Raw genomic sequence first — 21,430 nt, forward strand, 5'->3', positions numbered from 1 at the left:
GGTGTGGGGGTGTGTCGGCACCGCTACAGCGCCCGCTTCCCTTCCGGGCCAGCCTTGACGCCTGCCCTCCTGGGGCTGGCGGCCGCCTCCGGCTTGAGGGGCTCCGGCTTTTCCCGCCTCCCGAGGACCTCCGTGAGTTCGGGCCCTGTGCCTTTGTGGGGGAAGGCCCTATCGGTCTCTGCCTGGCAGCCGGAGCTCTGGCGCGTCCTGAAGGACGATGAGAATTGAGCTTGGCGGGGAGAGGGCAGGCTCCCCTCCTTGGGCCGCTGCGAGCCCGCCTCTCGGTGTGGTGGCTGGTTTTTCCTGGCTTCTGCTTCTGTCACCTGAGAGGAAGTTTTCTCTGAAAACTTTTGTCTTCAGAAAGTTCATGTCCGTGCCAGCTTCGCTTCAGTTGGCAAAGGAGGTAGTTGAGTTCTTGAGTGCTGGGATGACTGTTAAAGTACTTGACACTGGACTCCTCTTTTCTGTCTTTCTAGGGAAAAGAAGGAGCTGTATGTTCACTTTGAAAACTCGTTTTTAACATAGCTAGAAATAATTTCAAACTGTTAAATTGTGACTGGGTCCCTAAAGGGTTTTTGGGTTTGATACTGCAGCAGAGTCGAATCTGAAATGGTCTTTATGGTTTATTTTCTATTTACAAGTATGTGTGTGTTACTGTTGACCTTTTTGTGATGATTGTAGGTATTTTTAAAATAAAATACTATAAATCTGACAATTCAACCATAGTTCATGTAATGAATTATACTATTTGGATTGTCACAGCTAGTCCTCTTTTTCAGATGTTTGTTTGGTGTGTTGGTTGGTTTGGTTTTTTTTTTCCATTTTATTGTGTTTCTTCAGCAACATATGGATTTATAAATAATCCACTGTGCAGTGAAGAGGAAGGTCTGAAGCCCCATTCGTTATTCTGTGGAATTCTTGTTAGGCGTTTTCTTGTCTGTTTTGATCCTTTAATTAACTAAGGTGCGGGTCTCTTCTGAAGAAAGTAATGTTCCTTAACAATAAATTAACATCAAGAACTTAAAAGGAAGCTGAACATTCTGACTCGTCCTAGGTATGTTAATGCTGACTTAAAACACTTTGTATGACTTGTATATGTTTGAAATAGAGTTTGTCTGAGATAATAGGTGCCTGAGCTAACAAGGTCTGCCACATCTTTTAGAAACCTCGTTTCTATGTCCCCATCCCTGCTCAGATGTTGAGCTTCTAAAATGCTGTTATCATTCTTGAAAAGTCTTTTAGACTTGAGTATCAAGAACTTAGTTTGTATTGCTGTAACTTTATTTGTGTGTATCTGTTTATGAAACTTATGTGGCCTTCAGGAAAACCTTTTTTTGTAAAGTTCAGCAGTGAGAACAAGTACATTAAAATGGCTGAATAAATAAGAGATCTTATTTATAAGATCTTGTAACAGTTTACTGCAGTTAGAAGAAAACTTCTGTAGTGTGGTGTTCTGTTTCGTTTTCTTTCTACCTCACACCAGGCAACCTGCTTTGCTTGGAAGAGGATGATTTCTGTTTAAGTGAATAGGAACTTCTTAAAAGAACAGAACTTCTGTTGGTCAAACCTTCCTGTCTGTGGACTACAGACTCTTTGCTGTGATAAAACACATAGAGGACATTTACAGTAAAGCTATACAGTAACCATTGTCTGCGTCTCTGTTCTATTCTTCTAGTGGAATTTCAGTGGACAACTCCAAATTTGATGGACCTCTGTTACAGATTTTATTTATGAACAATGTAATTTCGAAGTAAGTACTTCCCAAGAAAAGCAATCCTGACAGGAAATATGACTTTTTTTTGTTTGTTTGGATATGTTAGTGTTTGTCCAAGGGATGGATATATGTTTTATTCAATAACATAAACTTGTTAAGCCTGAAGGGGAGAAAGGATAATAAGCAATATGACAGGAGGTCGCTTGCTTTCATTAGCAATATCTGTTTTTTATCATGAAATGAAGTGTGACTTCCAGGAACTTGGAGTGAGTCTGAATAGCAGTTTGAGTTTCATGAGTGTTGTGGGTAAATATAGTAAATTAAATTTTCCCTGCCTCTGAGTTGATTTTTTTGCCACACTAATATAAGGGTGCTCTCTAATAATAGATTGCATTCCTGTTGGTGGGGGTTGGGAGGAGGACAGGAGAGAAGTTGACTGCCCTTTTCCTAAGTTCTTAAGAAGTAGTAAATGGTAAATGCTTAAAAAAAAGACATCTGGCATATGTTTAAATCTTGCTCATGTCTTCATCTCTGTATATTTCTTCACTCCATTACAGGCAGTATCATCAAGAAATTGAAGACTTTGTTTTTAATTTAGTTCAGAAATATGAAGAGCAGAAGAGAGGTGAACAAGAAAAAACGCACTTCAATGTTAAGCCACAGGTACTATAAAACTCAAATTGTTATTAGGTGCTCCTTCTCTTGCATCTTTATAGTGGGAATATTGAAATACTACACTGCTAAATAGCTGAATTGTAGATGTGTTTTCCTGTTTAATTGCAAATCAAGTATCAAACAAACGTATAACTATTTGTTCCAAAAATAGAGGACCAGGACAAAGAAAATAGCCTTTCTGCCCATGAAAATGCTTCTTTAAAATTGTTCCTAGTGAAATTTGTGTAAAAGCAAAGTAATAAGTTGGTTTAAATAATCGAGAAAAGACCGTAAGGTACAAACTTAACATATCCTCTTCTGATTGTATTTGGCCCAACTTTGAGTATATATAAGAGCATAGATGAACAACAGAATCTGGAAATTTCCACTTTCTTCTGTTAGTTTAGAATTTTGAGTTTTACTCAACATTCACTTTTTAGCGTTCACTTTGAATAAAAGGGTGAAATGGCACATTTGTCTCCATCTTTCTCTTAGCTTTTGACATAAGAATAAAGATGTTCTTATGCAGCATATTTCTCATCAAAGAAAACATTAGAAATGAGCTGTGTTGTACTTTGGACTATGGAAAGCATTGTGACTAATGTAGACATCTCCATTGTACTGTTTAACTAAGTTTCATGAAAGAATAGAAGCTGTATTCCATGTTGTGCGCCTTTTACATGCTTAATTAATTTAAAATAACAGTAAAAAGAAAAGCTCCTAAAGTACTAATTTGCATTTTTACTTTTCTTGTCAGCCCTCCAGTGTTCTTTTGGAAGAGGACTGTAAAACAGCAAGCTCAAATTCTGCTAAAAAAATTAAAGAAGCTTTTAGTGTAAGTTTTTGACTATATACTCATCAATGGTAGGTCTGACTCTTCATTCTAAATATTCAATATACACTGCCGTTAAAATAAGATCTTGTTAAAATTCATTTATCAGTCTAATAGCAGTTAAGTTCAGTATGTTTTGGCTACATCAGTGGAAAAAACACTTATTTGTACAGGTGTGGGCATGTATCATTTGTAAATTCTTACAGAGTGGGGGAAAAAAACTGGAAATATTTCAAGCAATGTAAATTTATAGAAATGCTACCAATCTGACCTACATACTGACACATTTCTGACAATTTTCTGACTTTTTTTCTACAGGTTGTAGGAAGTGTTCTGTATTTTACCAATTTTTGTCTCGATAAACTGGGACAGCCTATATTAAATGAGAATCCACAGCTGACAGAAGGATGGGAAATACCTAAGTATCCTGTTTACTAAAACAAGGGGTTTTTTCCGTTTGTCAAATTCAAAGAATGCCAGTCGGTAAATTGAACTCAAATTCTGTTCAGTAGATTGTACTTTTCTATCAAAACCATATCGGTCGTTACAGATGAAAAGATTTAATGAATAATCAATGGCTTTTTTTTACTCAAAACATGTAAGTATTTTGATATGATTGGCTCGCTGATTTTTAGAAGACTTAGGCTTGGGAAGAGTGAATGCCTTATCCCCATAAATACATCTTGTGACTTCAGGAATTTCCTGGGCCAGTGTGCAATCAGGTGTGGAATGACAGCTCATTCCAGATATGAATAAGCATTCTCCCTCTGTAAAATCTGCTGTTTGGGAGAAGAAAAGGGCTTGGCAAACTCAGATACGCTCTAAGGTGATTTTTTCCAGATGTGGGAGCCAGAAGGAAAGTCTTTTAATAGAATTTAATTATGGAATGCTTTTAACTTACATCCATTTTAAAGTTGGTTCTTTGCTGTTTGTTAAAGCCAGTATTTGAAAGGTGGAATTGAGGGAAATGTTGGAAAAAGTGTTTTTTAATACTGTAGTCCTCTATGACAAAAAGAAATTGGGCAAGAAATTTCTTCATTTTTCTCAAGTAATCTCATCTCCCCAGTTTTCCAGTATTGCTTCTGCCCCAGAAGGGGTCAGGACAAGAACTGGTTTCACAGTTCATTCTGCAATATCTAGTTATCAAGCTTATAATAAAGGTTATTTCCTAGTGTTAAAAAATTACTTGTATCTGAAAGAAAATCGCAAATTTATAAGCCAGCTAACCTGGGTTTTCTTGTGCCTGCCTTTGACTGTGTGTGCACTGTGCTATAATTCTACATTTGGAAAGCTGTCTCTGTTATAGTGCATTAAGTCAGTCCTGTTCTCCAAATGATACTGTACTATCTCCCAGCCTCCAGATGAAGGAAGTAGATGCGTAACAGGGGAATTTCTCCTAAAATGCAAAGTTAAGTGTGGCTAAAGTTTCATGTCTGCCAGCTTAGCTTTGATATTGTTCTTTAAATGTAGTTACTGCATCTTTCTTTAGAGCTCCCATAGATGACATTAAGCCTAAAATAGCACTTACTTCTGAGATAAATGGTATATCAGGTACCGTGCTTCTAAATGACTGAAATACTTCACTCAATTAACTTGTCAGTTCAACTAGTATCTGGCATCTGCTTTTCTTTTTAAAAGCAACTGTTAGATTCTGGAAACTGCTGTGCTTCTGAACTCTACTGAACCTCTTGGTCTTTACCGTGCCGGTTCGCTTGTGGCCCTCTTGTCTTCTCGTATGTTTTTAGACAAATGGGCAGAGCAGCTGACACATTGCAGTCCAAACACAAACAGTGCGATATGACCTGTCTCCACCTACTTGAGAAGTGAGTTATATTTTTGAAACTCTATCAAAATATGTTATTAATAAGATTGCTGTGAAGCATATCAGAATTATTAGCTTGAAACTTCTGCCTATAAACAAAAGGATTGTAGTTTTAGCAAGTGCTGATAAAGAACAAAATTGGTTATTGGATAGAAATTGGGTAGGAGGAAACAACGTAAGCCCATCTTAGCAAATAGTTTGATAGATACAGTTTTATAGTTTATACTGTAGACTTCATATCAAGGACCCATCTGTAACTTAATCTGGAAAAGTCAGTATTCTATTCAAAGCACTATTAGGTTTTCACTGGTATTTTAAACAAGATTGAAATTTTGCTTCATCCAGTAGCAGTTCCTTATTGAAATCTAAAGATATCAGCAAGTTTTCAGCCAGATTCTCTCCCTAGATGGACAAGAAATACAAGTAAAACCAAAAAGGTTTGTATTATTCTTAAATATAAAGTTTTGAGCTGAAAAGTTCAGATGTACACTGTGATTATTCCCCAGTATACTAAACCCTTGAACATACTTGAGCAATGAGTTTAAATTAAGTAAACCAGTGTTGAGCTTTGCAGTCAGCGGGTGTCTTGTTTATTGACTTGCTTTAGGAAGGACCTAAAATCAATGTGTAAAAACTTTCTGAAGTTTACGCTCAGTTCTTCTGTTGCTTGCCTTTTTAGTGGTTGCTTTGGTGTACTATCATTATTCTTACTGTTTTGTAGAACAACTCCTGTCTGACTTATTTTATAGGCTTTTAAGACAGACTGATCTTAGAGTTGATTGTATAGCTTTTACGGGAGGTAAGAAGTAAAGCGAATTGAGTTTCCAGCTGACAGCTTGTGTGGTCTTCATAGCATCTAAAGTCACTGATTTCAGATGCAGTGAAGATCAGGCCAGCTTTTAGTGGGAATTTCAAAGATAAAGAGGTGTGCTGAGTTAAACTCTGGTTTGATTAGAAATCCTACAGTCTGAACGGAAAGCAGATTGAAGGGTTGTGCTCATGATATGGGATGGTGATAAAATACTTGGATCACCGCAGAAGGTTTCTGTTTGAATACCGTGTAAAGATGAAGCAGAAGACACACTTCACTTTATCTAATTAGAGGCTTCAAGAGGTTGGAGTGTGTGTGTGGGGGGGGATTACCCTGAACACTCATCCTTGTGACACCCTTTTGTCTCCATTTCTGGTTCCCATCCTAATTTGGTAAAAATGAATGTTCAGAAAAGACATCTTTCTCTAAAATCTTGTAAGAGATTGGGATTTGCCCCCTTATAATGTTGAAAATGTTTGCTGCCATGGTATGAATTTTCAAGGAAAATTAAACTTGAAGCCAGATGCAGTTCCAATTGTGCAGAAATTATGCACAACTTCACAATGTGCATAACTTGTTCAAACTGTGGACCAGCACTTTCCAAAGAAAGAGTCATGCTCTCCTCCTACTTGTTTCTACTGGTATCTATTCTCAGTATTGTAAAAAGGATTAGACTTCTGATGATAGAAGCATGAAAAGAGCAATAGAGGTATTAATGTACTACAGGCATATTAAATTGAGGGGTTCCTTATCAGTACTCTAGAGTTAAAAGTATTGTTTTAACATCATCTCTTCCCTTCCTCTGGACATAGCATAAGCTTTAGTATGTAGGTTTTGTTTTCATTTATTGGCACTGCCTAAGCAAATGTTTACATATTTAATCAGAAGCAGAAATCCTTCAGTGAATGTTCTTCTATCTGCGGCATGATATAAGGAAAAGCTTTTCCACCTTTAGGACAGTAAACTATTGGATCAGGTTACCTAGAGAGGTTATGCAGTCTCCATCCTGAGAGATTTTCAAGACCCAACTGGATAAAGCCCTGAGCAACCTGGTCTGATCTCATAGCTGACCCAGCTTTGATTAAGGGACTGGATTAGAGGTTTCCTGAGATCCAGCCTGAATTATTCTATGGCTATTCTATTCCCTCTTAAAGGAATAAATCTCTATTATATGGGATATAAAAGCTCCATTTCTGCCTGGAAGTACTACTTTTCCGCTGTAATTTTAGTTCTCCTCTTTATTTCTTTCCTTTCCACATGCTGTCATGTATTCACCCCCCACCCCCCCCCAGTGCTGTGCCCGTGTTTTTCTCATTTCTTGTGTTCTCCTTAGGACTGTGAAATAAACAATGTTCTGTTACTCTCTTTTGAAGATTGATTAATTAAACAGTCAGTTTAAGAGAAGCAGAAGACAGCATATGAAATCAGCAAGCAATGCTTACATTTTTTTTCTTTCTAAGTCTAAAACTAAAAATCTAACAAGATTTAAAATAATTAAGTGCATTTAACATTGCAAAATTATTTTCAGGCTTAATTTCTTGTGCATTTTTTAAGCAGGCCAAAACCGCATTGTTTCAATTGTGGTTCTGAAGACCATCAAATGAAAGACTGTCCACAGGTAAAGTCTACATCAGTATTCAAAAGGCTGCTGCTCTCCAAGAAATGTTTCAGTGTAACTGCGCCATTTACAAAAAAAAAAAAATTAGATGTATTGGGGTCAGGATGTACAAATGGTTATTCATCTCTGTTGATTAGATTATACTGTTCATACTTACAAATTCTAACATACTAAATCAGACCATAAATTAATTTTGTAGCATAATGGTTTGAATGTCTCCTTTAATTTATGGAAGGACATTTTTCAGTTTTAACACTCTTTCGTCCTGTTTTAGAGCTCCGCTAGATCCAATGCAAATACTCTTGGTTTTTTGCTATGTAGTTTTCATTACAACTGTAGTTGTATCACACGGCCATGTGATAAACAATTAAGCATGCTGAGGGCAAGGAGTACCAGTTTTATGTTGGGTGAAGGAGTGCATAAATTGTAAATTGCCCGAATCTAAACTTCCCAATTGTATTATCTTTAAGCCACGAAATGCAGCTCGTATAAGTGAGAAGAGAAAGGAGTTTATGGAAGCTTGTGGTGAAGCGAGCAATCAGAATTTTCAGCAGCGTTATCATGCAGAAGAAGTAGAAGAGAGGTTTGGAAAATTTAAACCAGGAGTAATTAGGTATCTCTTTTCCTTCCATTAGCTGTTGCACTGCTTTTCTGGAATACTTTTTCTACCTTTGGAGTGCCAGATGTTACTTTCCAGAGTTCTATAAGTCCATCTGCTACTCTTAACTATGGGTGTATTATGTTTGAATTTGTTTGCTAAATAAAATTTTGTTTAATAAATTGCACAGATATTTTTTCAAATGAAAACTCATTGCTAGCTTAATAGTCCTACCCTTTCCCATGGCACTTGTCTCCCTAATGTAGGGAGACAAATTTTACTCTTTGGCTATTCAAATTGCAAATATATTATGTTCCTAATAAACTAAAAATGCATGCAAGATTCTGAAAATTTTGAGCTTTGAGTGTCCTTCCTCTTTTTCTCTCTATTCAAAATGTTTTAAAAAAATCATAATATGGCTGTAGCAGTCTCCAAAGAAATCATTGGTAAATTTACTGTTGCATTAAGTTCCACCCTTCCCATTGTGATAGCTACGGTTAAGGCCATGAATCAGAAGTAACAAGTCGAGTAAGTTGTTCTCAGTGTAGAACTAATTCTCATAAAGTGTTTAAGCATACATATGCTTGTATGGAGAAATGAAAGTGTTAGAAGTTATCTTTAACATCAGAGCTGGTTTTGACCGAAAATTGTTATATCTGGAATTGACATGCAACATAGTTTGAGCTAAAACTAAGTTGTTTTAACTGGATAGTTTAAAATTCAATAAAATGTTCATAACTTCCTTTTGTCAGAACTCAATTATGGATTTTACTGGAGGACTTTGTTTTCTGTTTATTTTCTTAACTTAGTGGGGAACTTCAAGATGCACTTGGTGTCACAGATAAAAGTCTTCCTCCATTTATATATCGCATGCGTCAGCTGGGTTATCCTCCAGGTTGGCTCAAGGAGGCTGAAATGGAGCACTCAGGACTTGCGCTTTATGATGGAAAAGGTAAGGAATGTGCTGCAGGAATGCAATTTTCAGTATGCAGGCTATTTACTGCCTGCACCCTATTCAGGAGACAATGAAGTACTTAGTTTGTAAACCTTCATCTTCCTCATGGAGGAGTGAGAAAGTTGTAAATCAAGTTGGTTTTTTTTCTAAAGTCATGTAAAAATACTCCCCTTTCATCTAGCTATGATGTGACAATGAAACAACTTCTATAATGATTGGATTGCATAGTTGAAGACTCTTTGTCAGTGTGATTCCACTCTAATCAACCCTTGATAATAGAACATGGAGTTCCTTGTGAAATTGTGCAAAACTTGCAAATAGCCTATTGTCAAATTTCCTCTTCCTTTTTTTAATAAGCTTCTCATGTTTTGTGAAAGAAACCATAATACTTTCTAAAGTTCAATAACTTACTCTTATATAATAAGAATAAGAAGACCACCAGCAAGCAAAGAATACATTTCTTGAACCCCAACTTATCAAGTAATTTACCAGCTTTTTACTAATGACCAACATTTATGCTGCATCTCAGAGAACAGTCCTGATGCCAAATTCTGAGGCTAGTAATGGTACATAGAGAGTGGTATTATTATGAATACCCAATTAGGTTTCTGGGGAAGCTTCGAGCATGTATCTGTTAGATTTGGTCACTGTTACTGCCTTTGTGGATTACAAAGCCTTCTATCAACACACACATTCCAAAATCCTGTTCTTAAATCCTGTGGATTTTTTCAGTAATGTTCTTAATTAGCATCAATAATAATTATATTTTGTTATAGATGATGGTGGAACAGAAGATGAAGGATCTCATCAACCAAAACGCATCACTTATGATGTCTCTAAGTTGATAAACTATCCAGGCTTTAATATATCCACTCCAAGTGGGATCCCAGATGTAAGTGGCTGTCCTCTGCCTTCTAAACAACATGCTGAGTAACATTAATTGCTTTTAGCCAAGTTTATCAGTGCATCTCACAATTTTCTTTCAACAGGCTCTTTTTAAGCTATTTTTGCTATTTTTAAGCACCTGGTTTGGGGCTGGAGGCTGTTGAGGTAATTGACATGACATCCATCTACCTGATACCTGTCACAGATCTTGTGGGTAGGGTCTGACAGTGCTTCTGTGGTGATTATTTCCATTATGAGACCGCCAGGAGCCTAGAAGGATAGTTCAAATTTTTATTTTTTTTTAAACCAAAACTTTACACACAAATGCCTGTTCCTACATAAATAAATATAATTTCAACTATAGAAAACTACATCAGACCAGTGTGCAATCTCTGGGAAGCTTTGTAACTGCTAGAACAAAACGAGTCATATCCAAAGACCCACATAGTGGATGCCCTCTTAAGCATAGAGCGCACAAAGAATCTCCTGCGGCTGCTGCTGCTGAACTTTTATTTTCAAAAGCATTTTAACCTGTTGCTAGCAGTGAACTTCATCACTGATGTTAGTGCCTGTGCATTAAAAAGAAGCACTTGTACATTCTTTTTTGCAGCTTTACGTTTGCCCATTTAGTGGCCTCCAAATGTGTTTTTTCATTCAGTATTCTTAGCCAAAGTTCTGTCCTCAAGTTTTTTTCAGTTTTCACTAAATTAACAGTTTTCAAAGTAAACCTTTTTCATCTGAACAGTTATTTTGAGGGGAAGTTTGTAGTTGTGTTACAAATGTTGAAGAGTAGTTGCTATGAAATGGTTAACGATGTTTTGTAAAGGTGATGATTTTTTTTTTAAATTATTATTCCTACAACCCAGTCATAGTGCATTGCATCAGTTGTTTGTGTTCACAGGTAAGAGTACTTTGGTTTGCCAGAAGTTCCTACAAAAGATCTATTTACTCTGATAAATGAGGCTTTTGATGAGAACTTGAATTCATCTTGACTTGTTAATCTCTCAGTGTTTCTCTTAAGTTTTACTGTCCTGTTATTAGCCAACCATATGCAATGTTATTTCTCTTTTTTTTTTTTTTCTGTAGGAATGGCAGATATTTGGTTCTATCCCCATGCAGCCATCTCAACAGAAAGATGTTTTTGCCAACTACCTTTCTAATTTTCATGCGGTAAATATATCTCATTGTTATTCACAAAAAAAAAAGTTGTCATGTAGTTAGTGTAGCCAATGATGATCTCTTGTTTAAAGCTTCTTTTTTGCACAAGGGGATAGACTTTCTTGTTGACACTACCAGGTGTGAAATGCTGATGCTTGGCTTTATCTGTTCTAACAAAAAGGAGCTTCATGTTTAGAACAAGTTCCATTATTTCAATTAATATAAGCAGATCCCAATTGTGCAATATTTTATAAACAGTTGTGAAAAAGGTTACTATAAACTTTTACAGCCTAAAACCAGTCTTAGTTCCAGACTTCCCAAATAAGTGAAAAGCTTACTTGCCATAGTCATGATTTACAGTAATCTTATAGTGACTTGAGAAAACTCATGGTAGTCCTGTCCTGTATCATTCTCAGGTCTTCTCTAATGTGATTTTAGCCTAGTGTTATCTACTGCAGAATACTTCCACTTAAGGGTGGAAGGTGTATGCTCTGCTCTTAGTCCCAAAGTGTACGCTATATGGAATTAAACGGTAAATTCTAAGCCTGCCAGGAAGGGATGTGCAATACTTGCATTGTGATGGTCTCATAAAATGTAGGTGTCCAGGTGGAAACTTGGTCCTAATCCTGTGTTAGGAATGTAGACAGTCTTTTCTTTTGCCACTTAAACCTGAACAAGACTACAGTTCTGTTCAGTTGCGTTAAATCTCTCAAACTTCAATGTCTAGTTTACACACTGGGTTGCCAAATGATTGTATAGTTATGAAATTGCTTTAAATATGTTCTTATAGCTGGAAATGTTACCTTGTACAATTTAATACTAATTTCTTTTGTTTTCCTGGATGATTTCTCTTCAGCCAAGTCCAAAATCTAGCAATAAAAGGGCTGCATCTCAGTCAAGCTCTCATCGTTCAAAACGACCAAAAGAAGACAATTTGGAGGTACCAGCAGCTGACATGGACCTAGATTCTGGTATAGTTATTTTGCAATTTTTTTTCCTAGTTTCAATTTTTATTTTCAAAATAATTTGCTCTGAATTGAAATGGCAGTGTTCATAAAGAGAAACCAATGTGTTAGTATTTGTTATGGTGGTAATTAATGTAACTGCTAACATATGCTAGCCCTCTCTACAATAAGCATTCTCTGTTGCTGCAATTGTCATATCTGCCGATACCAAGCAGGAGGTTTCAAGTGTGCTCAGAGCAATTAGAATGTTAGGTTACAAATTCCGATCTCTTTACTTCAGGTGTATCCTAAAGAAACTTACGTTATGAAGACCTCCAAATCCTTAAATATTTGGATGAAATAATGTAGGAAGTTAGAAGCTCACAACTTAAACATGAGTCAAACTCACAGGAGGACTTAACAGTGTTGTTTAAACGTTAGAATAGCTGGAGGAACTTCTGGCTTTCATTTTGGATTTCCTATGAGGAAATCCTTCAGTGTGTCTCAGTGTGGAATAGGTTTGTTCTCAATACATTCAAGAGTATTGTATCTTTTTTCTTTCCCCCCCCTTGAATGGCTAGCAGAGTTAAAATCTCCAAAAACATAGTTTCAGTGGATATTAAAATATTCAAAAAGTTTGTTCTATCTCAGCTGAAAACCAAGAATGAGAACACATAAGTCTGCTAGTTAATCAGAGCATTGGTGCTTTGAATCTTGTCCTACTCAGATTTCAGATTCTAATAGATGTCTTTCAATCTGTTTCTAGATCTGGAAGTGTCACAAAGATCTCAAACTCCTAACAGTTTTCAGTTCCAACCTCCGCTGCCTCCTGGACGTCCATCAATGTCAACTCCTCCTCCTTTACCACGAGGAACACCTCCGCTAAATCTTACACCAACTCAACCTTCAACACCCACCCACTCTCCCCTTCCTAGGACTACTCCACCATTGAATCCTTCCAGTGATGTTCCTCAGCCAAAAATAGTGGACTCAGTCATGGATGAGGATACTCTGACTTTGGAAGAGCTAGAGGAACAGCAGCGATTAATCTGGGCAGCGCTAGAGCAGGCAGAAAGCACAAACAGTGACTCTGATATTCCTGTTGATACACCTTTAACTGGAAATTCTGTTACATCATCACCATCTAGGAACGAAGTAGATCTTGTTGCAGAAGTAAGATCATCTGATAAGGTGATTACAGTGGAAACTAGGTTTTCCGACATCAGTGAACAGATACCAGAAAATGAATGTTCTGTAACTAGTCCTAATCCAGGAGATAGTTTGCTTAACTTAAAGGAAAATCCTGGTAATACAGATTCTGAAGGCTTGCTGGATAACACCATGCCTGCTCCCAACCGTGAGGTTAACGATGGAGAAAATACAGGTGGTAATAAAGTGGTCACAAGCATTGAATCATCTGCAAAAAACTCCAGTCTTGTTCCTGATATGAGCAAGTTTGCTGCAGGCATAACACCATTTGAATTTGAAAATATGGCAGAATCAACAGGTGTTTATCTACGAATAAGAAGCGTGTTAAAAAATTCCCCAAGAAACCAGCAAAAGAAAAAGACATCATCTTAACTAGTCTTCCTTTGTTTCGTTATGTCCAAATCCCTGCTTCCTTCTCTCTCCTTCTCCGGTTTTACAAACTCGGATAGCCTTCCTCATCCTTTTGTGGGAAGGAGAAAATCTTGACGAATACAGCTCTGCCCCGTTCTTCCGTGGGACTGAAGTCAGTGCAGGGCTTCCGTATTGACCAGGACCACCAATGCGGCCAGAAAATGCAGAAGAATTTTGCCAAATTGCATCCTTCTGCTAAGGAATAACAGGACTGTTGATTTGTTAAGAACGATTTACTTGCCAATACATGAAACTCGAAAAAGAGGAGTTTGTGGTTTGCTGTTCATTACTTTGGCTAAGATTTATATTGTCCTTGAGTTTCAGGTGGATTCGTGATTTTTTTTAATATCTGTCCTTTGTACAATAATCTATACTTTATGCATTTTGCTAATTATCCTGTAGATAAGTTTAATATATTCAGAATGTTTTTAAAAAGGTCTAACATTAAGATTTCCCACATCAAAATCCTGGCAATTGGATGAAAATAATCAGGGATTACCAGCATTATCTTCACCATTTCAAATATTTTTATAAATTATTTATGTGGGTCAGTTTTAATTACCACTGTATCTTTTGTAACATCATCCTTCATGTAAACTTGCTGTACATACATGTTCATTGTTGTGTACAGAGGTTTAATAAATGAGCTTTTATATAAAGATTTTTTTAATGAGTCCTAAACCATCAAACTGCTGATTTTTGAAAATTAGCTGCTGAAGATAATTAGAAAAAGAAGCTGATTAAAATGGGGATTAATAAAAATGGGGATGAATAAAGTTAAATACTTTAGGAAGGGTCACAACTATTGCGTTCAGGTTTTCATAATCAAGAAGCTGTTAAAATTATTTTAGCTACTTAAATAGAACCTTGCCATACCATTTAATTTTCATAATCTGAAGAATTTCCCACTTCTGAAAGCTTAAAAGTGCTTTAATTAATTAATTCTGCTGATTAATTGTTCTAACACTTTTTTTCCCTTCTTTTAATTGTCTTCAGGGGGACCTGTGGGTGAAATGACTGTATGTTATTTGCATTGCCAGCAGAGGGAGTACTAGATTGACTTAGCAGTATTCATTGGCGCTGTAAAGCATTTGTCCTTACGTAAATGCAGGAAAAAAGTCTTCCTAGCCAAGTGAGATGCATAGTAAAACAAAGTATCTAAGAAAAGACTTGTGAAGGGGCGATGTTCAAAGGTGTATTTGATAAGATAACCTCAGAGACTGAACTTACTCTTTCAAATTCTTGGCTTTGCAGATAGTACGTATTTCCCCGAAGATCCTTATAGTACATGGTATTAGTACACTCTGCATTTGAATGCTTAAGAGAACCCCAGGAACCCCAGGCTTTTTGTAGTTAAAGCTTTTATATTTATTTCCTTTTTTTTCTCTAAACTTTACAGGAAGGGAGAACCAATGTGTCTTTATACATGAACTGCTTGTCTTCCAAGAGGCTGAAAAAAATTTTTGCAGCATATACCAGTTCAGTTTATCTGGTTGCATTTGGAAAGCAGTGGTCGAGGTAAATGTTCATCGTATGTGCTAAAATGAAAGGCTTTTTTTTTTTTATCTTTTATAGGAGAAATAGTATTACTTTCTGTAACAGGAATGGATAATGAAATAATAATGTTGCTTCCAGCTTCTATACACTTTACAAAGAAATCTGTATTTGGAAGCATATAGAGATCTTGTGCTTTCTCTATGCCTCCTCCTCCCATGGAGTTAAAAGCTAGTAATGACAGTTTACACAAGCCATTATGTGCTGTGTGCTGCATCATTCACATGTGGATGACAGTGTGATGCAGGGCATGAGGTAATGATTTCAAGTGTACACGCCTTTTGGGTGTGTTGAGGTGCTCATATTTTAAACATGCAGTTCTCTCACCACACCTTAGAAGATCTTTTTTTAATAGCTCTTACAAAATGCTGCTTCTTTAGTAGGATGTACAGCCTAAACCTTACAGGAGTACTTGTGTACTTCTGCCTTGCCTACAGAAACTGCAAGAGGAATATCATCTTTATATGCTTAGTACCCTTTAGCATTCTATGTGTTCACAATAAATTCATAACAAATCACCCTTCCACCTAACTGATCAGAGTAGATAAGTCTTCAATGTTTGTACAGATTCCCAGACCTATCACTAAAGTAGCTGTTAACTTTATTGCGTCCAAGATTTATACTGAAGATATTAGAGTAAGGGTAAAGTGAAGTCATTTCAGCAATATGGCTTTTAATGTAATGGTAAATTCTAGTTTAAATATGTTAAATCCTTAATTTTATAAGGCTTTGAATTTTAAATTCTTCAGCATTTTTTATCACTTTGGCTACTCTTGTATTTGCTGCACACAAACTACTTGGAGATACGGATCTTTCTCATTTTTGGAAGATGATGTCTTCCATTATCTAAAGCAAATATTATTTGGGAGGGCTTGGGGCAGGAATGGACTGTGTTTGGGTCCACGTTTTATATCCACTGGAATTTTTGTCCAAAGTGACTGGACTGACTAATTATTCAAGTCAGCAAATGTTTTTGTCCTTCACCTGTAGTCTGCTACCATTGGAAGCATGCGGCCCATGCTGTCACACTTGCATACACGCTTGAATTAAAATTCCCGCAACTGGGATTGTTCCCATTTAACAATCTTGGTTTTTAACATAATGGCAGACTGTAGGCTTTTGTAAATACTGAGTTGTCTGGGTGCTCAGAATTATTTTTTGTATTGCCTTTGTGCTTCTTTTGCAAAACTGTTAGCAGATGTTTAGACTTGCTTCTTTTAGTCTTGGTATTACCCCTGTCTGTCTTGAATATGGTTTTGGGGGTAAGTCAAGTATCACGTGACACCAGTGCTCATTCTTTTGCAATGATATCAATATAATTAATAAATAGGTGGTATGAATGTTTTCCTGTTAGTTAAAATCTGTATGACGAGTTGGTTATTGATTTCAGTAGACTGCTAGCAGGGGACTAAGAAAATGCTGAGCTGGGAGCTGCTTGGAGCTAGTCAATGGAAAGCATTGAGTTACCAGGCCTTGCCGGGCCTTTGGGCTGTCTGGATATGGTATGAATTAGAGCATGAACTATTAGACTTAGACCACCTATACCATATATTGAGAAACTCCCCTTCCTTTTTTTTCTTATTCTATCCATCTTAAACATCTGTAGATGTTTAGTTTCAAGTCTGAGGGTGCCAAAATCCAAGCCCTTTTTCACTAATGATCTGTATAACCTGTATATTAAAACAAAAAACTTATCCCCTGTTAGCCTAAAAATTTCTTTACTTAACTGGTAGAGCAAAACATAGCTGGGAATAGAATACTTTCATTTGTTACTCTTTTGCCTTTCAAATTGTAAAGAAAACTTATAAAAGTTCTTGTAATAGTTTTTTTTTTTCTTAGAATAAGATTTTTGTAATGCATATGTTTTGATCTCAGAAAAGCGGATGGCCTGTGGCAGGAAGTGTATAATTTTGGTGTTTAACTTCTAGTAACTGATTTGAAATAAGGGTAATCATACAAAATACTGGGCACTTGGAGGTATCTTTTAAATTGTTCTTTTTAAATCTTATCTTTTAAATTGTCCTTTCTATGGAGGTGGTGGTCATCAGTATGGATAATGCTCTGAGAAGATCGAGCAGAACCGAAGAGTAAAACTCCTACTGTATTTACCTCTGCTGTAAGACATACAGTTAATTAGGGACAGGGAGTTACCCCTGCTGTTTCTCTCATGGTTAGGAATGAATTCATCCTGATCTCTTATCAATTTATCTATACTTCACTGTTCTTATCATGTGCTATATATTGTTGCTGCACTGAAGATGTTTGTAATTATTGAATTTCTTGAATCTGTCAGGTGTAACTACTCAAATTGTTTTTGTATATTGAAACTGCAATCACATCACACTACAAGGTGTGAGAAAAAGCTGAATAGCAAAGTATTTCTGTTACTTTTAAGTCACATTCCCATGGTGATGGGTGTGGCATAATAACCTAGATTAGAGTTTACTAAAATGAATGAGTAATAAAATTTGTAATGAGGTGGGTATAGTGTGAGCAGGCGTCACTCAAATTTTCCCACAGATTCCTGTTGGCATAGTACTCATGTTTGTTTACAGCATTTGGAACAGCAAAGGTATTTTAAACATGCTTATGCACATCTAAAAATATCTAATCTGTGCAAAATATTCAGGGTATCAGTCAGGTGGCTAGTTGTCTCAAAAATATTTGAATTTCTAACACATTTATTTTTATAATCTAATTCACAGTGCTTAAAATGTCATGAAAAGAGAGCTGACGTTCTAGAAGATATCTGAAAGACGTGTTAGCTGCTAAGAAGAATTATTTTTACTGCAAACTCTGTAAGGCAGGATAGCTGGGGGGAAAAAAAATGTAGAGGAGGAAAAAGCTCACATATAATTAAAGTGTTTCAAATGCATTGGTAGTTGCCATGGAACTCCGTAGTACCTTCATTTTGTAGAACGGCTGGGGGGGCTCTGGTAAGTAAATGCCATTGAAGACTGATGCTGTTCCTAAGAATATGCTGTAGAGTCATGCTTACATTTTGGGGGGTGGGAGGGGATGAGTCAGAGGTAGGAATTGGTCTTGATCCTTGGAAAAGCTTACAAACAGGATGGATTTAATAACATGGTAATTAATGTGTGACAATTGGACACTTCCTAAATTTTTATTGAGTCACTGGATAACAGCTAAATATCGGTTGCAAAAAATCTTACGTCAAATCTTTTGTTGCTTGTAGTTAACTAAAGTTTATTTACCCTTTCTTTAGAACTCAGCACTCTCAATAGGAACAAAAAACCTTCTGCTTTGCTTTTCTGTAGGTGAGAATTCAGCTTTTGTTGGTATTTACATCAGTGGCAGAATGATTTGCATAGTCCATCTTTTTTAATAGACTATGGTTTCTCAGTTATCCGTGAAATGAAACACTCATAATCAAGATGAACGTTATTGTTAAATTAAGTACTTTGTTTAAACAAACATGCAGAAAGGATTATTTAAATACTGTCTGTTTAAATACTGTTCTCTGTTGTTTTACCCATGTTGGGTAGAACAAATAAGGTAAAGTTGGATGAAAGTTTGTCTTATGTAGCATACCAACAAAGAACATGGACTTGCAGAGCTTTTTGGTACTGCTGCTGGGTACTACGTCTGACCTAGGGAAGCAAAACTAAGTACATTAAGAATGGAAAGACTTCTTGCAGCCTTCCAATCCACTAAGCTGTGACAGTAACTACCAGGTCTGCAGGTTTGTTTTTTTTTTTGAACTGTTGCATACATGATAATTAAGGCTAAAAAGAGCAGGTTTTCATCTAGTGTAACCTATCTGTCAAAGGCTGCCAGTTTTAGTGACATAAACTTAAACCCAAAAATAATAAGAGTAAGCAGGAGGCTTCAGGACACTAAATCTCTTTAGGATCAGTATAGCTGTAAATAGATGAGCAAAATGTAGCACTCAGGTTAAAAGGGGAGGGGGGAATCCTGTTGTGTTTTTGCAAAACCAGAAACAACTACAGAAAATAATAGTGCAAGTTTCTGTGCTGGGATTTTTGAAGTGGCACTTCTGTGATTAAAAAAAAAAAAAGGCAATTAGTTACTTTTCCTGAAGGAGGTATGACCATCAGTTCTGTATAGGAATTGCCAGCTGTACATATTGAAGAGATCATTCAGAGGAATAAAAAAATCCTGTACTCAAAATCTTCATACTTGTGTGGATATGTCTGATTTTGAATATAAACGGATCTCCTAAGTCATGATATCCTTAAATGCAGTTCTTAAAGAACAACGTTTTAGCTATTCTGAAAGCTTCAATAATTCTAGACCCTTCACAAATCTGAAAAAAGGCAGAAGCAATTTCAATTGGTGTTCCCACATTATTGAAGAGAACAATTTCAATTCTAAAGTAGGCCTTATACTTGTGGCCAGGATGCCAGTAGTTATGTTAGCATCCTGAATTTCTCTGGAGCATCCAGCAATTCCTGTTTTCGTAGAGTTATGAAAATGTCTATATATTATATGTTGACTGTGATCTGATCATGCAGTTCAGAAAAGAGAGCCACTAGTGCTGGAATCAAAGATATTCTGGCTTTCAATCATACTTGGACCTTTATAGTACCGTGATTTATAGTACCAGCATCTTTTATTTATAACGACTGCTACAAATTGGATGTGAACATACTAGATGTTATTGTTATCACAGTCTGCATACATCTCCATCTAAGTGTAGACTGGTACACGGAAGCTAAGTCAACCATTTCTAATTGGGATGAACTTAAGTTACAGTTGCTCTAAAGCTACTTTTTCATGGTTTGAAGGTTGATACTGGTTGAATGATGGATATGTAACTCCCTTGTTTCCTACAAGATTACTTTGATCTTGAAGCTATGGTTCTGTTCACTAGGAAATTACATGAAAAAATGGCACATTCACTTTATAGGTAGAAGCTTTTGATCTATGTGACATCATTCTCAATTCTTGCTTTAGTAACAGAACATTCTTAGCTTAGCCTTGCAAGGGAGTAAAGAAAGCTACTTACACATTTGAACCATATTTCATCTATTATTTCACCACTGTTATTTACTGCTTGCACTTTATTACAAGTTCTACAAGAACAGCGCAAAGCTGCAACTCTTAGTTTCTGTCTTCAGTAGTAAGCCGACTTCTAGTTGCTGTGCCCTGTGCTAGATACATCAGTCTCATATTGCTTATGAAAACTTTTAATGTTGTGCATTGAACTTCATACTCTTGAAATCTACCTACATGGTAACAAATTAACTGCGAGACAAAAAAATCAAATTAATGAAGGAAAATGATGGAAAATGATACACTTAGGAGGAAAACACATTCTATGTTAGCATCAGATCCATACAGAAAGCTCAAATCTGTGATACCAGAAAGAAGCACAAAGGTTCACAACTGTAGCTCTCAAGCCAACAGGTATTTTGGGCAAGTGTTCTGTAAAGTTAGTCTGACTCTAGTTTTTACCCTAATTGCAGTTTTTGTGTTAGGGATTATTTCCATAGCTAGGGGCTGCAGGGTCAATTTTTTTTGTAAGCAATCATTTGCTGGCTCTGCGCTTCTAAATACAATCTAATATTTAAATCCTGAAGTCTTTATTCAGCAAAACTTTTATCAAATTTTGCAGGGAGAAAGAAGGGTGGCTGTACATGGATTCGAGTATCTGTTTCAACATCTGATGGCCATGGTAAGAGATTCTATTTAACATTTAGGAAGTGAAATTCTAACAAACATTGCTAAATGCTGATCTAGTTGAAACCTATTATTTGGGGGACTGCATCACACCATTTTGTGCTTTACCATGCTGGATTAATGCCAAAGAATGAAGCCAAAATGAAACACAAATTGCAATCAGTCTCCGGCAGTGGAACTGCTTTCTCATCACCCTTTTGTTTGAATAGCATCATGCAGAAACTAAATGATCTGTGAGACTGCAGACTGAGGTTTGCTTTGTGATGAATTCAGCAGTTATGGGCCAACTCTGGCTGGGCTCTGTTGCCTATTTATAAGAGGTAAAGAAGTGAAGCAGAGCTGTTTGATTCAGCCTTGAAAATTGGTATTAAATTGTTGATGATTGTGTTGGGAGCTACTGCTACAGCTGTTTAAACTTTCGCACTGGGATAACGCCAGATTCCAATGTGTTGCTTCACAAACACAATGAAAATTAAAATATTCAGTACTTTAGAGAAAGAGAAGGAATGATAAATTTCTGGGCATCAGGACAAAAGGAAAATGGAGAAAAGAAGCAGACAGTAAAGTTATTCATCCGCTAAGAGCTATGTGCTGTCTCTTC

The 21,430-nt window shown here is 36.5% G+C and overlaps 1 protein-coding gene across 3 annotated transcripts; it reads left to right on the forward strand.

The window, feature by feature from the left end:
* The first annotated feature begins 62 nt into the window (after window positions 1–62).
* ZCCHC8 (zinc finger CCHC-type containing 8) lies at window positions 63–14,261 on the forward strand. Of its 3 annotated transcripts, XM_009283879.2 has the most exons (14): window positions 63–132; window positions 964–1,054; window positions 1,676–1,750; window positions 2,272–2,377; window positions 3,126–3,203; window positions 3,519–3,622; window positions 5,394–5,459; window positions 7,391–7,451; window positions 7,922–8,064; window positions 8,859–9,001; window positions 9,781–9,896; window positions 10,976–11,059; window positions 11,904–12,018; window positions 12,758–14,261. In XM_009283879.2, the coding sequence occupies exons 3-14, from the start codon at window positions 1,731–1,733 to the stop codon at window positions 13,570–13,572; spliced, it is 1,851 nt and encodes a 616-aa protein (XP_009282154.1). In that variant the 5' UTR covers window positions 63–132; window positions 964–1,054; window positions 1,676–1,730; the 3' UTR covers window positions 13,573–14,261. The 3 variants fall into 3 exon arrangements, with proteins under 3 accessions (XP_009282154.1, XP_009282155.1, XP_009282156.1); XM_009283880.2 differs by lacking the exons at window positions 63–132; window positions 964–1,054; window positions 3,519–3,622; window positions 5,394–5,459; XM_009283881.2 differs by lacking the exons at window positions 63–132; window positions 964–1,054; window positions 1,676–1,750; ... (2 more) ...; window positions 3,519–3,622; window positions 5,394–5,459 and adding an exon at window positions 4,429–5,023.
* The last annotated feature ends 7,169 nt before the right edge of the window (window positions 14,262–21,430 follow it).

Source organism: Aptenodytes forsteri, unplaced genomic scaffold (genome assembly GCF_000699145.1).
Source record: "Aptenodytes forsteri isolate BGI_AS27 unplaced genomic scaffold, ASM69914v1 Scaffold118, whole genome shotgun sequence".
Classification (NCBI taxonomy): domain Eukaryota; kingdom Metazoa; phylum Chordata; class Aves; order Sphenisciformes; family Spheniscidae; genus Aptenodytes; species Aptenodytes forsteri.